Source organism: Haematobia irritans, chromosome 5 (assembly GCF_050003625.1).
Source record: "Haematobia irritans isolate KBUSLIRL chromosome 5, ASM5000362v1, whole genome shotgun sequence".
In the NCBI taxonomy this organism is placed as follows: Eukaryota; Metazoa; Arthropoda; class Insecta; order Diptera; family Muscidae; genus Haematobia; species Haematobia irritans.
In genome coordinates, this window is record NC_134401.1 from 94,836,882 (window position 1) to 94,854,310 (window position 17,429).

Consider the following 17,429-nt stretch of genomic DNA (forward strand, 5'->3'; position numbering starts at 1 on the left):
TACAGACTGTAATGCCAGAATTTCCACAGAACGGTCGAGTCTTAAATAAGGCTCCAAGTCGACAGACTTGACCAAATTATACATCACAACCCAAACGTGACCAGATATCTTGGCGAGATCTAACCAATATCCTTGTAAGATCGCCACTGATGAGTAGCAAAAATTGTAAATATTACTAAAATTGTCCTATATCTCGAATACATGTATCGCCTGATAAATCATAAAAGCTCTTTTGTACAATTGCATTAAAATTTCTCTCTTGATCAGGGAGAAATTCTTAGACGATAAAGGGTGATACGGTCAAAATTTGGTCAATATAAACTTCACGTATTTCTTTCAATTTTGCATTTAAAAAACCTGAACACCCCTCATTTTGAAGGTGTGTGTGTGTAGAATGTTGCTCTTATTTTGATTTTGGAATCCACTCTTCAGTTGTCAAAATGCCGTCCAAGCAAGAAGAGCAGCGTATCAAAATTTTGCTCGCGCATCGCGAAAATCCGAGCTACTCGCACGCAAAGCTAGCAAAATCGCTAAAAGTTGCCAAATCAACCGTTACAAATGTAATTAAAGTGTTTGGGTAACGTTTGTCGACAGCCAGGAAGTCTGGATCGGGGGGAAATCGCAAACCGGAAGCCGCTGAGACGACAAAGAGAGTTGCCGGTAGTTTCAAGCGAAACCTTTACCTCTCTCTCCGAGATGCCGCAAATAAGCTGGGTGTATCGTCCACAACCGTGCATCGAGCAAAAAATCGAGCCGGACTATCGACTTACAAGAAGGTAGTGACTCCAAATCGCGATGATAAACAAATTACGACGGCCAAAGCGCGATCCCGGAGGCTGTACACGACGATGCTGACGAAGTTTTACTGCGTGGTAATGGACGACGAAACCTACGTCAAAGCCGACTACCAGCAGCTTCCGGGACAGGAGTTTTATACGGCAAAAGGAAGGGGAAAGGTAGCAGATATTTTCAAGCACATAAAACTGTCAAAGTTCGCAAAGAAATATCTGGTTTGGCAAGCCATCTGTACCTGTGGCTTGAAAAGCAGCATTTTCATAGCTTCCGGGACTGTCAACCAAGAAATTTACGTGAAAGAGTGTTTGAATAAACGTCTGCTGCCTTTTCTGAAGAAACACGGTTGTTCCGTACTGTTTTGGCCAGATTTGGCATCTTGCCATTACGGTAAAAAGGCCATGGAGTGGTACGCCGCCAACAACGTGCAGGTGGTTCCCAAGGACAAGAACCCTCCCAACACGCCAGAGCTCCGCCCAATTGAGAAATAATGGGCTATTGTCAAGCGGAACCTAAAGAAGACCAAAAAACTGCTTAGGACGAGCAACAGTTCAAGGCAAATTGGCTTTCTGCGGCGGAGAAGGTGGACAAGGTGGCTGTACAAAATCTGATGGCAGGTGTCAAGCGTGAGGCCCGGCAATTCGGATTTGGAAAAGCGAAAGCCTACACACAAAAAATTTTTTTTTTCTGATTCAATCACGAAATTAATTGATCCAATTAATTTTTAATTGATTGATTTTTGTTTCAATTAAAAAATTTGTTGAATCAATTAAATTTTTAATTGAATGTTTTTTAAAACTCAATTAAAATTTTAATTGGAAAAATTTTCGTGAAAATTTTTTGTGTGTAACTGAATATTTTTCCTGAATTTTATACTAATTGAACTTGAAAAAGAAATTTAATTTGATTTTTTAAATAAACGATTTCACCGATTTACACGCGTTTTCCCTTGACCAAATTTTGATCGAATCACCCTTTATAGCCATGTCCGTCTGTCTGGCTGTCTGTTTGTCTGTCTGTTGTAATCACGCTACAGTCTTCAATAATAAAGCAATTGTGCTGAAATTTCGCACAAACTCGTCTTTTGTCTGCAGGCAGGCCAAATTTGAAGATGGGCTATATCGGTCCAGGTTTTGATATAGTCCCCATATAAACCGACCTCCCGATTTGGGGTCTTGGGCTTATAGAAATCGTAGTTTTTATCCAATTTGCCTGAAATTTGAAATCTAGAGGTATTTTATGACCATAAAAAGGTGTGCCAAAAATGGTGAGTATCGGTCAATGTTTTGGTATAGCCCCCATATAGACCGATCTCCCGATATGGGGTCTTGGGCTTATAGAATCCGTAGTTTTTATCCAATTTGCCTGAAATGGGAAATCTAGAGGTATTTTATGACCATAAAGAGGTGTGCCAAAAATGGTGAGTATCGGTCCATGTTTTGGTATAGCCCCCATATAGACCGATCTCCCGATTTTTCTTCTTGGGCTTCTAGAATCCGAAGTTTTTATCCTATTTGCCTGAAATTGTAAATATTCTGGTATTTTAGGCTCACAAAAACGTGTATCGGATTAAGTTTTTATCGGTCCATTTGGTGATGCCTCCATATAGACCCACTTCACTTCTTGAGGGTGTAGAAGGCGCACTGATCATGAAAATTGCTTGTAACTTAATGTAAAATTTCCAGATTTTACTTCTACAGATTTAAGATTTCAAATAAAGACGTTATTTTATAATTTTCTTGCACACTTACAAGAGATGTTAATGATTCCTCTAAAACTCAAACAAAAATGGTTCTTATAAATGCAGAATCTGATTAGTCCTCATAGGTGAAATCTTTAAATTTATCTTCGGGAAGTGTCCTCAATACCTCAAGCCCTCCTGAAATTTCAAAGAAAACCCTAATATTTGGTTCATGGTGGTGGGTATTTAAGATTCGGCCCGGCCGAACTTAGTGCTGTATATACTTGTTTTTACTAACATTGTGTTTCATCCCAGGGCGTTATCCGATTTAAATTTTAATTCTAGAGATTTTGTAGAAGTACAAAAAATTGTCTCCATTAAAATTATTTGTATCTGGAAACGCAAACCTTTATATAGTTTCCAGCAAATTTGAAGTAGTTGAGATGGTAACACAAATGTTTGTCTACATAGTGGTGAAGGGTATAATATAGTCGGCCCCGCCCGACTTTAGACTTTAGTTACTTGTTATTACATATATTCTGTCTTATGATTTACCATTTTTGTTTTAATATTTCTAAGGGGTTTGGATGAATTTTCGGCTACACAATGCATCAAGACGTTGAAACGATTAGCCGATTGTGGACGTACCGTCATCTGCACTTTACACTGTCCGTCTGCCAGATTATTGCAAATGGTCGACAAGGTCTTTGCAATGTCATCCGGCGAATGTATATATCAAGGAGACGTGGATAACATAGTACCCTATTTAAAGGATATCGATTTGGAATGTCCAGTGACACATAATCCCACAGATTTTAGTAAGTTTATCATCGTCAATGTAATTAAAAACGGCATACGAGGGTGGTCTTAAATGCATTTAACTACCCAGCAAAGTGTTGTTTTAGGATCCGAAAGTGGTGCAAAATTGGTGCAGGAGCGATTAATTTAACGTGGGCTTGTCATAGGACGGATGTCCACTATTTCAACAGCTGCTGCACTAAATTTGCATCATTTCTTAAGGTGTGATCCGAATTCAGTGTTTTAGGTGTGAATTCAAAAAATTTTGTGATATTTTGCCAAACAAATATTTTTTATAATTTTTTATGATTTTAAATTCACTTCTAAAGTCGTGTCTTCTAATTAATTTTTTTGCTGGGTATAAATGAAAGCCGTGATTTCAATTCTTTTAAAGTCATTTGAGATGACTTTAAACGAATTATCAAAGAAACTAATTGTTTCCCAAAAATGTGTATTCTATAGTTATAGATGTTGCCACAAAAGCCTATGGTGAATATCAAAACATCATGGTTCGGAAAATTCATAATGGTAAAGTATTTAAATGGAATCCCCAAAAAGAAGCAAATGCAGACCCAACAAAAATGGAAGATCTTGAAATGATTTCAATACCTTCTAGTAAAACTGGATTACCATCATCATTGGACTCGAAAAAGGAAATTTTGCCTTGGTGTCAGGAGTACAAATATATATTTATTTATTTTATGCAGCAAATGTGGAGAGATATGGTAAATTTCGTTTGTTATTTTTATATTAAGGCTTAGATGCATTGCAAAAAACAGACTTGGAATTAAATGTTTTTGTTAAGGACAATAACTCACATCTGCCAAATTTATCGTTCAATTGGATGAAAAATTTCGCAAAACGAAAATATATTTAATTAAATAAACTATCGTATTCGTTGTAAATATAGGGAGTCACATTAAAAATACGGGAGTTTTTATACCCTTCACCACTACTGTGGTACAGGGTATAATAAGTTTCTGCATTTGTATGTAACGCCAAGAAGGAGTAATCATAGACCAACCTTTTAGTATACGGATCGGCTTAGAATTAAATTCTGAGTCGATTTAGCGATGTCCGTCAGTCTGTCTGTTGATGTATTTTTGTGTGCAAAGTACAGCTCGCAGTTTTAGTCCGATTGTCCTAAAATTTGGTATAGGGTCCTGTTTCGGCTCAAAGACGATCCCTATTGATTTTGGAAAAAATCGGTTCAGATTTTGATATAGCTGTCATATATATTTTTCACCGATCTGGTCATAATTGGCGTGTATATCAACCGATCTTCCTCTAATTCCGTACATCGGAATATTTTATGAGTTTCGCCCGATTTACACTCATTTGCCACAGAGGCCAATTTTTTGCTCCGATTTAGTTGAAATTTTGCATAGGGAGTAGAATTTGCATTGTAACTATGCGTGCCAAATTTGGTTGAAATCGGTTCAGATTTGGATACATCTCCCGTATATAGCTTTCGCCCGATTTACACTCATATGACCACAGAGGCCAATTTTTAACTCCGATTTAGTTGAAATTTTGCACAGGGAGTAGAATTAGCATTGTATCTATGGTTGACATCGGTTCAGATTTAGATATAGCTCCCATATATATGTTTTTCTGATTTCGACAAAAATGATCAAAATACCAAAATTTTCCTTGTTAAATCGCCACTGCTTAATCGAAAAGTTGTAAAAATGACTCTAATTTTCCTAAACTTCTAATACATATATATCGAGCGATAAATCATAAATAAACTTTTGCGAAGTTTCCTTAAAATTGCTTCAGATTTAAATGTTTCCCATATTTATACCCTTCACCACTACTGTGGTAAAGGGTATAATAAGTTTGTGATTTTGTATGTAACGCCAAGAAATAGTGGTCATAGACCCATCTTTTAGTATACCGATCGGCTTAGAATTCAATTCTGAGTCGTCTGTCTGTCTGTCCGTCCGTCCGTCTGTCTGTCCGTCCGTCCGTCTGTCTGTATATGTAATTTTGTGCACAAAGTACAGCTCGCAATTTAAGTCCGATCGTTCTCAAATTTGGCATAGGGCCGTTTCTTGGGACAGAGACAATCGCTATTGGTTTTGGAAAAAATCGGTTCAAATTTAGATATAGCTGCCATATATATTTATCCCCGATGTAGTCATAGTTAGCGTGTTTATCAATCGATTTTCTTGATATACCGTACATACAAATATTTTATGAATCTCGGAAATCTTGCAAAGTATCAGCCAAATCGGTTCAGATTTAGATATAGCTCCCATATATATCTTTCGTCCGATTTAGACTCATATGAACACAGAGGCCAAAGTTTACTACCGATCTTCGTGAAATTTTGCACAGAGGGTAGAATTAACATTCTACCAATACTTGGTAAATGTGATTAAAATCGGTTCAAATTTAGATATAGCTCCCATATATATCTTTCGTCCGATTTGAACTTATATGGCCTCAAAATCCAGAGTTTTGCCGTGATTTGCTTCAAATTTCGCGCAAGGAGTGCGTTTAGTAGTATCGGTAATTGTGCCAAATTTGGTTGAAATCGGTTCAGATTTAGATATGGCTCCCATATATATATATATCTTACGTCCTATTTGCACTCATATGACCAGGGGGGCCAAAGTTATACTCCAATTTACGTGAAATTTCGCATAAATAGCAGAATTATTATTCTAACTATACATGTCAAATTTAGTCAAAATCGGTTCAGATTATATATAGCTCCCATATATACGTACACCAGAGTTGGGGAAATATGGTAGACTGTTACACATTTTAGACCCATTTTCAATGGAAGTTTCCTCCAAATAACTGGATAGCGTTAGCCGATTTAAATTTTAATTCTAAAGATTTTGTAGAAGTAAAAAAAATGGCTCCTTTATATAGCTTCCAGCAAATGTGAAGTAGTTGAGATGTAACACAAATTTTGGCCTACATAGGGTTGAGGGGTATAATATAGTCTGCCCCGCCCGACTTTAGACTTTACTTATTTGTTTTTTACTAAAATTGTGTTCCACCCTAGTGCATTAGCCAACTTAAATTTTGAGTCTATAGATTTTGTAGAAGTTTATCAAATTCTGTCCAGATCGAGTGATGAATGTATTTGGGACAAACCTTTATATATAGCACCCAACACATTTGACGGATGTGATATGGTATCGAAAATTTAGACCTACAAAGTGGTGCAGGGTATAATACAGTCGGCTCCGACCGACTTTAGACTTTCCTTACTTGTTTCAAATGCCCAAATGCGATTAACTTAAATCGTCCTTGATACCATCCAGCATCTTTCCGTCGAGGACTTGGTTCGGGAAACTTGATTAGACACCAGATATTGCGTTCTCAATTTCCCCAATTTTTGCTTTGTCCAATGCACTTTGGGCGGAAATTGAAAATTTGCGGCAAAAATTATATACTCGTACAATCTTTATATACAGTCAATCTCCATATTATATACACGCAGAGAAGGAATATGGTCACTTCAAACATGTTTCAAGAGCAAAATGTTATTTTTGTATGGTGACCATGTAACATGTTTGTCACAAAAATGTTGTTTTCTCGTCAAACATAACATGCTTGACGAAATCAGATACATAATGTCCGAGTAAATAACATGGTTTGCGACCATTATGTTACATGGTCACCACCCAAAAATAACATTTTGCTCTTACAACATGTTTGAGGTGATCATATTCCTTCTTTGAGTGTACAGTCAATCTAATATCTCCAAACATGGTATGTCGATATATCTTATCAAAATGAAATGTTACCAACAAAAAGGGAGTCAATCCCCCTTATTCCAGATGTGTTACTATAGAGGGGTCGAAATTGTAATTCCACATGGAATACTATAGAATTTACTCATATATGGAGTTCAATTTATACTTGCCTATTTTCCTTATTAAGAAAGCGTCTTATCCCCAGAACTTGATGTAAATAGTATAAACCAGTTGTCACTTTTTATACCCTGCGCCACACTGTGGAACTGTTAGTGCATATGTTTGTATCACCCAAAAGGAGACGAGATAGACACATGGTGTCTTTGGCAATAATGCTCAGGGTGGGTCCCTGAGTCGATATAACCATGTCCGTCTGTCCGTCCGTCCGTCTGTCTGTGAACACATTTTTGTGATCAAAGTTTAGGTCGCAATTTAAGTTCACTCGCCTTCAAATTTGGCACATGTTCCTAATTTGGGTCAGAATAGAACGCTATTGATTTTGGAAGAAATCGGTTCAGATATAGATATATATCTTTCGCCCGATATGCTCTAATATGGACCCAGCAGCCAGAGTTTTATACCGATTTGCTTGAAATTTTGTACAAACATAACACTTAGTCGTATAGTCAAGTGTGCAAAATTTGATTGAAATCGGTTCAGATTTAGATATAGCTCCCATATATATATTTCACTCGATATGGACTTATATGGCCCCAGAGCAAGATTTTTGGCCGAATTTGGTTGAAATTTTGCACTAGGAGTACAATTAGTAGTATAGTCAAGTGTGCAAAATTTGATTGATATCGGTTCAGATTTAGATATAGCTCCCATATATATCATTCGCCCGATATGGACTAATATGGTCCTAAAAGCCAGAGTTTTGAACCAATTCGGTTGAAATTTTGCACAGGGAGTAGATTTAGCATTGTAGCTATGCGTGCCAAATTTGGTTGAAATCGAATCAGATTTAGATATAGCTCCCATATATATCTTTCGCCCGATATGCACTTATATAAACCCAGAAGCCAGAGTTTTATCCCGATTAGCTTGATATTTTGCACAAGGAGTACAATTGGTAGTATAGTCATGTGTGCCAAATTTGATTGAAATCGGTTCAAATTTAGATATAGCTTCCATATATATTTTTTGCCCGATATGGACTTATATGGCCCCCAGAAGCCAGAGTTTTGGCCCAATTTGGTTGAAATTTTGCACTAGGAGTACAATTAGTAATATAGTCATGTGTACCAAATTTGATTGAAATCGGTTCAGATTTAGATATAGCTCCCATATATAGGTTTTTCTGATTTCGACAAAAATGGTCAAAATACCAACATTTTCCTTGTTAAATCGCCACTGCTTAGTCGAGAAGTTGTAAACATGACTCTAATTTTCCTAAACTTCTAATACATATATATCGAGCGATAAATCATAAATAAACTTTTGCGAAGTTTCCTCAAAATTGCTTCAGATTTAAATGTTTCCCATAGTTTTTTACTAAAATTGTGTTCCACCCTAGTGCATTAGCCAACTTAAATTTTGAGTCTATATATTTTGTAAAAGTCTATCAAATTCTGTCCAAATCGAGTGATATTTAAATGTATGTTTATATATAGCACCCAACACATTTGACGGATGTGCTTTGGTATCGAAAATTTAGATCTACAAAGTGGTGCAGGGTATAATATAGTCGGCCCCGTACGACTTTAGACTTTCCTTACTTGTTATACCCTCCATCATAGGATGGGGGTATATTAACTTTGTCATTCCGTTTGTAACACATCGAAATATTGCTCTAAGACCCCATAAAGTATATATATTCTGGGTCGTGGTGAAATTCTGAGTCGTCCATGTCCGTCTGTTGAAATCACGCTAACTTCCGAACGAAACAAGCTATCGACTTGAAACTTGGCACAAGTAGTTGTTATCGATGTAGGTCGGATAGTATTGAAAATGGGCCATATCGGTCCACTTTTACGTATAGCCCCCATATAAAGGGACCCTCAGATTTGGCTTGTGGAGCCTCTAACAGAAGCATATTTCATCCGATCCGGCTGAAATTTGGTATATGGTGTTGGTATATGGTCTCTAACAACCATGCAAAAATTGGTTCACATCGGTCCATAATTATATATAGCCCCTATATAAACCGATCCCCAGCTTTGGCTTGCGGAGCCTCAAAGAGAAGAAAATTTCATCCGATCCGGCTGAAATTTGGTACATGATGTAGGTATATGGTCTCTAACAACCATGCAAAAATTGGTCCACATCGGTCCATAACTATATATATAGACCCCATATAAACCGATCTCCAGATTTATCTTGCGAAGCCTCAAAGAGGAGCAAATTGCATCCGATCCGGCTGAAATTTGGTACATAGTATTGGTATATGGTCTCTAACAACCGTGCAAAAATTGGTCCACATCGGTCCATAATTATATATGGCGCCCATATAAACCGATCCCCAGATTTGGCTTGCGAAGTCTCCAAGAGAAGCAAATTTCATCCAATCCGGTTGGAACATGGTGTTAGTATATGATCTTTAACAACCGTGCCAGAATTGGTCCATATCGGTCCATAATTATATATAGCCCCCATATAAAACATTCTCCAGATTTGACCTCCGGAGCCTCTTGGAGGAGCAAAATTTATCCGATCCGGTTCAAATTAGGCACGTGGTGTTAGTATATGGTCGCTAACAACCATACCAAAATTGGTCCAATCACACAAAAATTGGTCCATATCGGTTCATAATCATGGTTGCTACTAGAGCCAAAAATAATCTACCAAAATTTTATTTCTATAGAAAATTTTGTCAAAATTTTATTTCTAGAGAAAATTTTGTTAAAATTTTATTCGGTTCATAATAAAATTTTCATCATTGTCAAAATTTTATTTCTATAGAAAATTTTTTCAAAATTTTATTTCTATAGAAAATTTTGTTCAAATTTTATTCGGTTCATAATAATGGTTGCCACTCGAGCCAAAAAAATCTACCAAGATTTTATTTCTATAGAAAATTTTGTCAAAAGTTTTTTCGGCATAAGCCGGCTATCAATGTAAAACCTTTTTTCGGAGGGTTCAAGTGTGGTTTTTGTTGGGTTTAATAAACTGCCTGAATTTATTCTGATAATTGGTTGATAGTTTTGCTGCAAGTAGAGGATGCTGATGAGGAATGTGGTAATTCCGAAACGTGCGTCCATCCAACCATCTTGCAGTCTATAGGGCTTTGCCCAAATAAATTTGACAAACATTCTTTTCCTCTGTTGGTTAAGCTACTCTTGTAGTTTAGTCAATGTATGGTTTTAAGCTGAAATAAAAAAACAACAACAATGCTTAAAGAACAAAACCAACAATAACAAAACAAAAAAAAAAAAAAAAAAAAAAGTTGATTTCTATAGAAAATTTTGTTAAAATTTTATTTCTGTAGAAATTTTTGTCAAAAATTTTATTTCTATAGAAAATTTTGTGAAAATTTTATTTCTATAGAAAATTTTGTTAAAATTTTATTTCTGTAGAAAATTTTGTCAAAATTTTATGTCTACTTTGTCAAACTGAATTATATACGTATTGGATTGATCTTTTTTGATTTAATATATACCACGTATGGACTTACATACAATTTAGAAGATGCACTGAAAAAAAAGCATACTCGGTTCCAAAGATTTTGTCTTTACTTTAAAAAATTTGGTATTGATTTCGAGCCAAAGAAGCGGAGAATGCAAGTAAGGATACTTTTAAGACACAATTCTCTTTTAAATTTAGGTTTTGTGTACTTGCTTCTAGGAAGCTAATTTTAATTTTTCGCTTTCTCAGCTTTTTTTCTTCATATGCTATCAAAGTCCTTTAAAAACGAGTTAACGGCAACTTTATTTTACAAATTAGGACTAGACTTTCAGTAGAAATTATGCTATGTTTGAAGTAAAAAACTTCTTTAAAATAAAGTTTTGAAAAACATGTCCTATATTTGAACGATTTTTTGCTTTGTAGTCAAGATGCAAAAAGACAACAAATTTAAAGACAATTTCATTAAATTTAAAGAATTTTTCTGAATTATTAATGTCAAGTTGACCTTAGCCTATAAATTTTTTCTTTCATGTTAAGATACCCATTTTTAAGTCAAATCACTTAATTATAAGGACAATACGACTTCATTGAAAAGTTTATCGACTTTTGGACAAGGAAAAAAAACTTTATGTTCGAGAAATGCGTCTTCTATGCTAAGCAAAATTTCTATTCGTATTTTAAAGACATGAAATCTTTGACCTCACGACAATGTTTTTTTCAGTGTGGTGTTAGGAGGTTTTAAGATACCTTGCCATCGGCAAGCGTTACCGCAACTTAAGTAATTCGATTGTGGATGGACGTGTTTAGATGAAGTTTCTACGCAATCCAGGATGGAGGGTACATAAGCTTCGGCCTGGCCGAACTTACGGCCGTATATACTTGTTTTTTTTTTCTTTTGTGTGTGTGTGTTTTATTTACGTAATTTAGTAAAATTAACTAAAATGGGGAAAAAATTATACACAAATGAAGCATAGAGATTAACTAAATTTGCGTCTCCCATAAAATAGTTCAGAATTTCTTAATATTTGTAAATCTTACCAATAATGCGCCCATCTTTAACTTCGTATGGGGCTAAAGACATTTTTGCAATTTTTGGACTCCAAGTTTTTCTTTCAAACTAAGAAATTTTCTATAACAAATGAAAAAAAATATGTTAATAATGTCAAATAAATTTTCTTTTATTTCTTGTCGAAAGACATTTACTTAGTTTTGTGTAGACGGCATGACATTTGCGCTTGTAGTACCGTTTAGTTAAAATTTTCTAAAATTCACCAAAATTTTCCTTCTTGGTGGTTCACTGTTTTTTGAATTTTCGAGCAAAATTTGATTTTCAATTTGGGTTTCAGACTACACAGAAGTACTAAATATTTTCCAGAAGAAAACATATTTTTTAAAACTAAATGTAACAACTTTATGATGTTCTAAATGTAACAAACTTTATTTAGTAGAATTCGGTCAAAATTTTAAGACGTAAGAATTTTTTCTGGTTGTATCTTTAAAGATACAGTGCGCATTTAAGGGTTAAAGAAAATTTGATCAGGTTCCTTAATCTACTTTGTCCATAAAGCTCGAGTAATAATTAATTGTAAATTAAGTTATCATGCATTTGGACGTTAATCGCCTGTTTCAGTATCAGGCTAACATAAAGGGTGATTTGTTAAGAGCTTGATAACTTTTTTAAAAAAAAAAACGCATATAATTTGCAAAATCTCATCGGTTCTTTATTTGAAACGTTCGATTGGTCCATGACATTTACTTTTTGAAGATAATTTCATTTAAATGTTGACCGCGGCTGCGTCTTAGGTGGTCCATACGGAAAGTCCAATTTTGGGCAACTTTTTCGAGCATTTCGGCCGGAATAGCCCGAATTTCTTTGGAAATGTTGTCCTCCAAAGCTGGAATAGTTGCTGGCTTATTTCTGTAGACTTTAGACTTGACGTAGCCCCACAAAAAATAGTCTAAAGGCGTCAAATCGCATGATCTTGGTGGCCAACTTACCGGTCCATTTCTTGAGATGAATTGTTCTCCGAAGTTTTCCCTCAAAATGGCCATAGAATCGCGAGCTGTGTGGCATGTAGCGCCATCTTGTTGAAACCACATGTCAACCAAGTTCAGTTCTTCCATTTTTGGCAACAAAAAGTTTGTTAGCATCGAACGATAGCGATCGCCATTCACCGTAACGTTGCGTCCAACAACATCTTTGAAAAAATACGGTCCAATGATTCCACCAGCGTACAAACCACACCAAACAGTGCATTTTTCGGGATGCATGGGCAGTTCTTGAACGGCTTCTGGTTGCTCTTCACTCCAAATGCGGCAATTTTGCTTATTTACGTAGCCATTCAACCAGAAATGAGCCTCATCGCTGAACAAAATTTGTCGATAAAAAAACGGATTTTCTGCCAACTTTTCTAGGGCCCATTCACTGAAAATTGGACGTTGTGGCAGATCGTTCGGCTATTCATGATGAAATGTCAAAGCATACTGAGCATCTTTCTCTTTGACACCATGTCTGAAATCCCACGTGATCTGTCAAATACTAATGCATGAAAATCCTAACCTCAAAAGAATCACCCTTTAAAAGATGAAAATTTCGTAGTTTGAAAGTTCACAATTACACTTTTGTTGTAATTAAGGTGGAATTACATACCATAAGGTCATGCGTGCGTACGTTATATGCTATTGTCAAAAAAAAAGTTAAAATGTGGGAACTACTATTGCTGTATAACTCAATTGAAGAATCGTATTCGTGAACGCATTCGAATACAACGTACGCACGCATGACCGCATAGGTATGTAATTCCACCTTTAGAAACTATTTTGTGGGAAATACGAATTTAGTAAATATGTATGCTTCAATTGTATACAAATGTTCCACCTTTTTAGTTAATTTTGCTAACGTTCACCAAACATTATTAAATTCAAGGAAACTTTCTCATTTTGGAGAAATTTTTACTAAACCATAATGATTGACATGAGGGTTAAATTGGATTTAATGTCCTGGAGGGTTCAATTTTTTGAGTGTTGTAGTTTTCAATATCACATCGGCCGTTTTTAATATTTTTAACAGATTTCTCATTTCTTCTGGTCCATAGGTTGCCGTTATCACCCGATTTTTCTGAGTCTGAAATATACATGTTTAGATAGTGCATTTCAATTCTTAGCCACCCCATGGCCGCTACACTGAAAGAAGAGTTTTCTTTTCTGAGGAACGAAATTTTAGACAAACAAAGTTTCCTTTTAAAGCTAATAAATTTTCATTAAAAATAAGTAAAAAAGATTAGAGACAATCGTTCGATCGTTTGTCGTAAATACGGCTTTATTTGTTCTTAAAGAAAATAATTTACATTAAAGGGGAATTTCGTTTGTCTAAAATTTCATTCCGGAGGAAAGTATTTTTCTTTGGGTGTAGCTACGGCAATGGTTACCAATGTGGGATGACGTTCATATTCGGCTATATAAATGAGGTCCCTTGTCATTGGGCTGAATATAGAATTGGGCTGAATATAGAATCGAACAGAGAGAAGTTCAACACTGTGGTATCACAATGGACTAAATGGTCTAAGTCAGCCTGAAATATCGGGCTGCCACTATACCTAACCTAACATATCCCGAACTACGCTATCTGTTGCCAAACCCGCGTTGCTAATTTGAGAACCCTATAATTGGGCGATATGATTGAGAACTATGACTGTCCCTTAAAAGAAACTCTTAATATTAAGTCTGATTATTGCACTGTGTTTTGACCTTTATTGCGCCAACAATATTTGTGTTTCTCTTTCGTTTCAGATAAATTTCAAATTGAGAATAGCCGCCTATGTTCTATGTTGTATCCTGGGTGGTTTGAATTATATAGAAATCGGTCAAAATGCTCAGTGTTCCTTATTCTATTACTCTTTTTCGCTGGCTACAAGTCTACTGTTTTCCTTTTTGGCCATGGCTCCTATGATAGGAAATGGTAAGTAAACTTTATAATTAGAACTGTAATTAGAAATAAGTCAAGGTAGATAAGTGGAGCCACCGGGGTGCAATGGTTAGCATGCCCGCCTCGCATACACAAGGTCATGGGTTCGATTCCTGCTTCGACCGAACACCAAAAAGTTTTTCAGCGGTGGGTTATCCTACCTCAGTCGTGCTGGTGACATTTCTGAGGGTTTTACAGCTTCTCTAAGTGGTTTCACTGCAATGTGGAACGCCGTTCGGACTCGACTATAAAAAGGAGGTCCCTTGTCATTGAGCTTAACATGGTATCGGGCAGCACTCACTGATAAGAGAGAAGTTCACCAATGTGGTATCACAATGGACTGAATAGTCTAAGTGAGCGTGATACATCGGACTGCCACCTAACCTAATCTAACCTACATAAGTGGCTGTTTTGTAATGCAACAAATTAAATTATTCAAAACCAAAAGTTTATCGAAAATAAACCCAAATTTTTGAATTTGCTTCGATTTGTTCGAATTATGGCCTACCAAAGGCCGACAAAGGCATCACACGCTGCACGATAGTAGATCTGCGATATTTTGACTCATTTCCGGCGAAGCGCAATTTTGAGATGGTAGACACTTTGGTATTTTTTACTGCCAAACTGACACTCCAAAATACCCCAAGGGCATAAATCCAACGGATTGAGATCCAGGGATTATGGTGACCATTGTGCGGTTTAAATGAAGCGTGCTCAGTACGAAATTTCCGAGTTCGGTTAAAATGTCTAGGGTCCCCATCCGAACGCTTGTCTGCGATCGATGGTCGCTCCCTTCAGAATACGAGTGGGGAGTGACCATCGGTCGTTACCATTGACGATGCTCGGGCATAAACCCAACGGATTGAGATCCAGGGATTATGGTGACCATTGTGCGGTTTAAATGAAGCGTGCTCAGTACGAAAGTGCCGAGTTCTGTTAAAAATGTCCAGGGTCCGCATCCGAAACGTTTGTCTGCGACCGATGGTCGCTCCCCTCTGAAAACGAGAGGGGAGCGACCATCGGTCATTACCGTTGACGATGCTTAAGTTCTGATGGCCAATTTAACTGGCCACTTTAGTGTAAGCGAAGCAACTTCTTGGCTCTTTCCACTAAAACTTGTTTTTGGACATCAATTATTAAGAAATTTCTATTTCAGTTCCCCGTGATATCCTGTACATGAAAAGGGAATATTTCAATCGCTGGTACCGCCTCAGTACCTACTACATGGCCCTGGTTACATCCCAATTGCCATTGCTATGCCCGATGTCTTTAATTGGAGCTGCCATATTATATCTCATAACGGGACAACCGTTGGATTTCTATCGCTTTACCTTATACTATGTTAATATATTGCTTGTGTCATTGTTGACATCCAGTTTTGGAATACTGTTGGGCGCCAGTTTTAAAAGTTTGGTATGTATTTAGTGCTCTCTCTCTTACCTTGAAGTATGTAATTGATTATCTCTTTCTCTCTTTAGAGTGCTCTATTTGCGGGACCCATTTTTATCATTGTTATGTCTATATTTGGTCATCAACGTGTCTCTGGAACAAATTTAACATCTCTGCAAGAACATGTGCTAACTATTAGCTATATGACTTATACGGTTGAAGGATTGATGTACTCACTTCTTGATCTTGATCGACCGCATTTTCAATGTCCTTCGGCAGATATGTTCTGTTTAACAACAAAGCCAAAATATGTTCTCAAACTTTTGGGATTTTCCAATGTAAATTATATTCGTTGTGCTATGGTTTTATTGGGATTTACATGTTTCTTAACCCTATTGGCCTTTGTGATATTAAAATGTCGATTACATTTTAAAAGGAAATCCAAAAAATTATAATTTAAATAACCAATATATTTATTTATTTAGTGGTAGTAGGATTATGAGTTAAGCGTAATTAACGGTTGAAGTTGCTTTATTATATAAAAGAAGAAAAGAATCAATAATTATATAAATATGTTAAAACAAAAAATGCGTTTGATTTTTATTTTATCACTGAAAAATTATTGTCATAAACACAAAGATTTCACGTCCTTAGAGGCATTTCTCTGATAAAAAATTTGTTCTACTTGGTAAACTTTTTATTGAAGCAGTTTCGTCCTTACACAGAAAAAACTATCACCAACATATTTCCAATTAAAAAGTTGATTGAAGTTGAAAATTGTTTCAATTAATAAATTAATTGATACAATTAACTTTTTAATCAAGATAGAACCGTTAAGCTAATTATACCAATGATTAAACATTTTAAAATGTTTAATTAAAAAATTAATGGATACAATTAACTTTTTAATCAAACTCGGAAGACTAAGTCACTTAAAACAAGTGGTCGGCATTTTTTAATTTTTAACTAAAAATGTATATCAAACGATCCATTTTTAATCAAACTAAAACACTAACCGCCATTTTCATGAAGCTCCGTTAGTTCTACGTTAGGTAACGAACTTTTATACCGTGATATACAGAAAAAAAATTCACGAAAATTTTTCCAATTAAAATCTTAATTGAGCTTTAAAAAATATTCAATTAAAAAATAATTGATTTAACAAATTTTTTAATTGAAACAAAAATCAATCGCACAAACTAATGGTATCAATTAATTTTTTAGTTGTTGTCAATTAATTTTGTAATAGATATCATTTCTGTGATTGAAGACATTTTAATTAAAAAATTAATTGGATCAATTAATTTCGTGATTGAATCAGAATTTTTTTTGTGTGTATCTACATATCTGTCATCTTGCGTATGTCAGTTAGAAGCTTAACTGCTGAAATTTTTTCAGTTGAAAGTTAACCGGAGAAAATATATTTTCATTTTTCTTTCTGTTAACTGGCAGTTAAAGCCTAACGGAGCTACATGAAAATGGCCGTAAGTCAGTTAAGAAAGTAATTGAAAATAGTTAC

General features: G+C 35.6%; 1 protein-coding gene across 1 annotated transcript in view; it reads left to right on the forward strand.

Moving 5' to 3' along the window:
- The window catches only part of LOC142241201 (ATP-binding cassette subfamily G member 4-like), a 28,655-nt gene extending 12,157 nt beyond the window's left edge, over positions 1-16,498 (forward strand). The window contains exons 4-8 of the mRNA XM_075312946.1: positions 3,053-3,291; positions 3,734-3,996; positions 14,347-14,515; positions 15,678-15,934; positions 16,000-16,498. Coding sequence (XP_075169061.1) covers positions 3,053-3,291; positions 3,734-3,996; positions 14,347-14,515; positions 15,678-15,934; positions 16,000-16,365 — 1,294 coding nt within the window. The 3' untranslated portion in view covers positions 16,366-16,498. The remainder of the gene's footprint in view (positions 1-3,052; positions 3,292-3,733; positions 3,997-14,346; positions 14,516-15,677; positions 15,935-15,999) is intronic.
- The last annotated feature ends 931 nt before the right edge of the window (positions 16,499-17,429 follow it).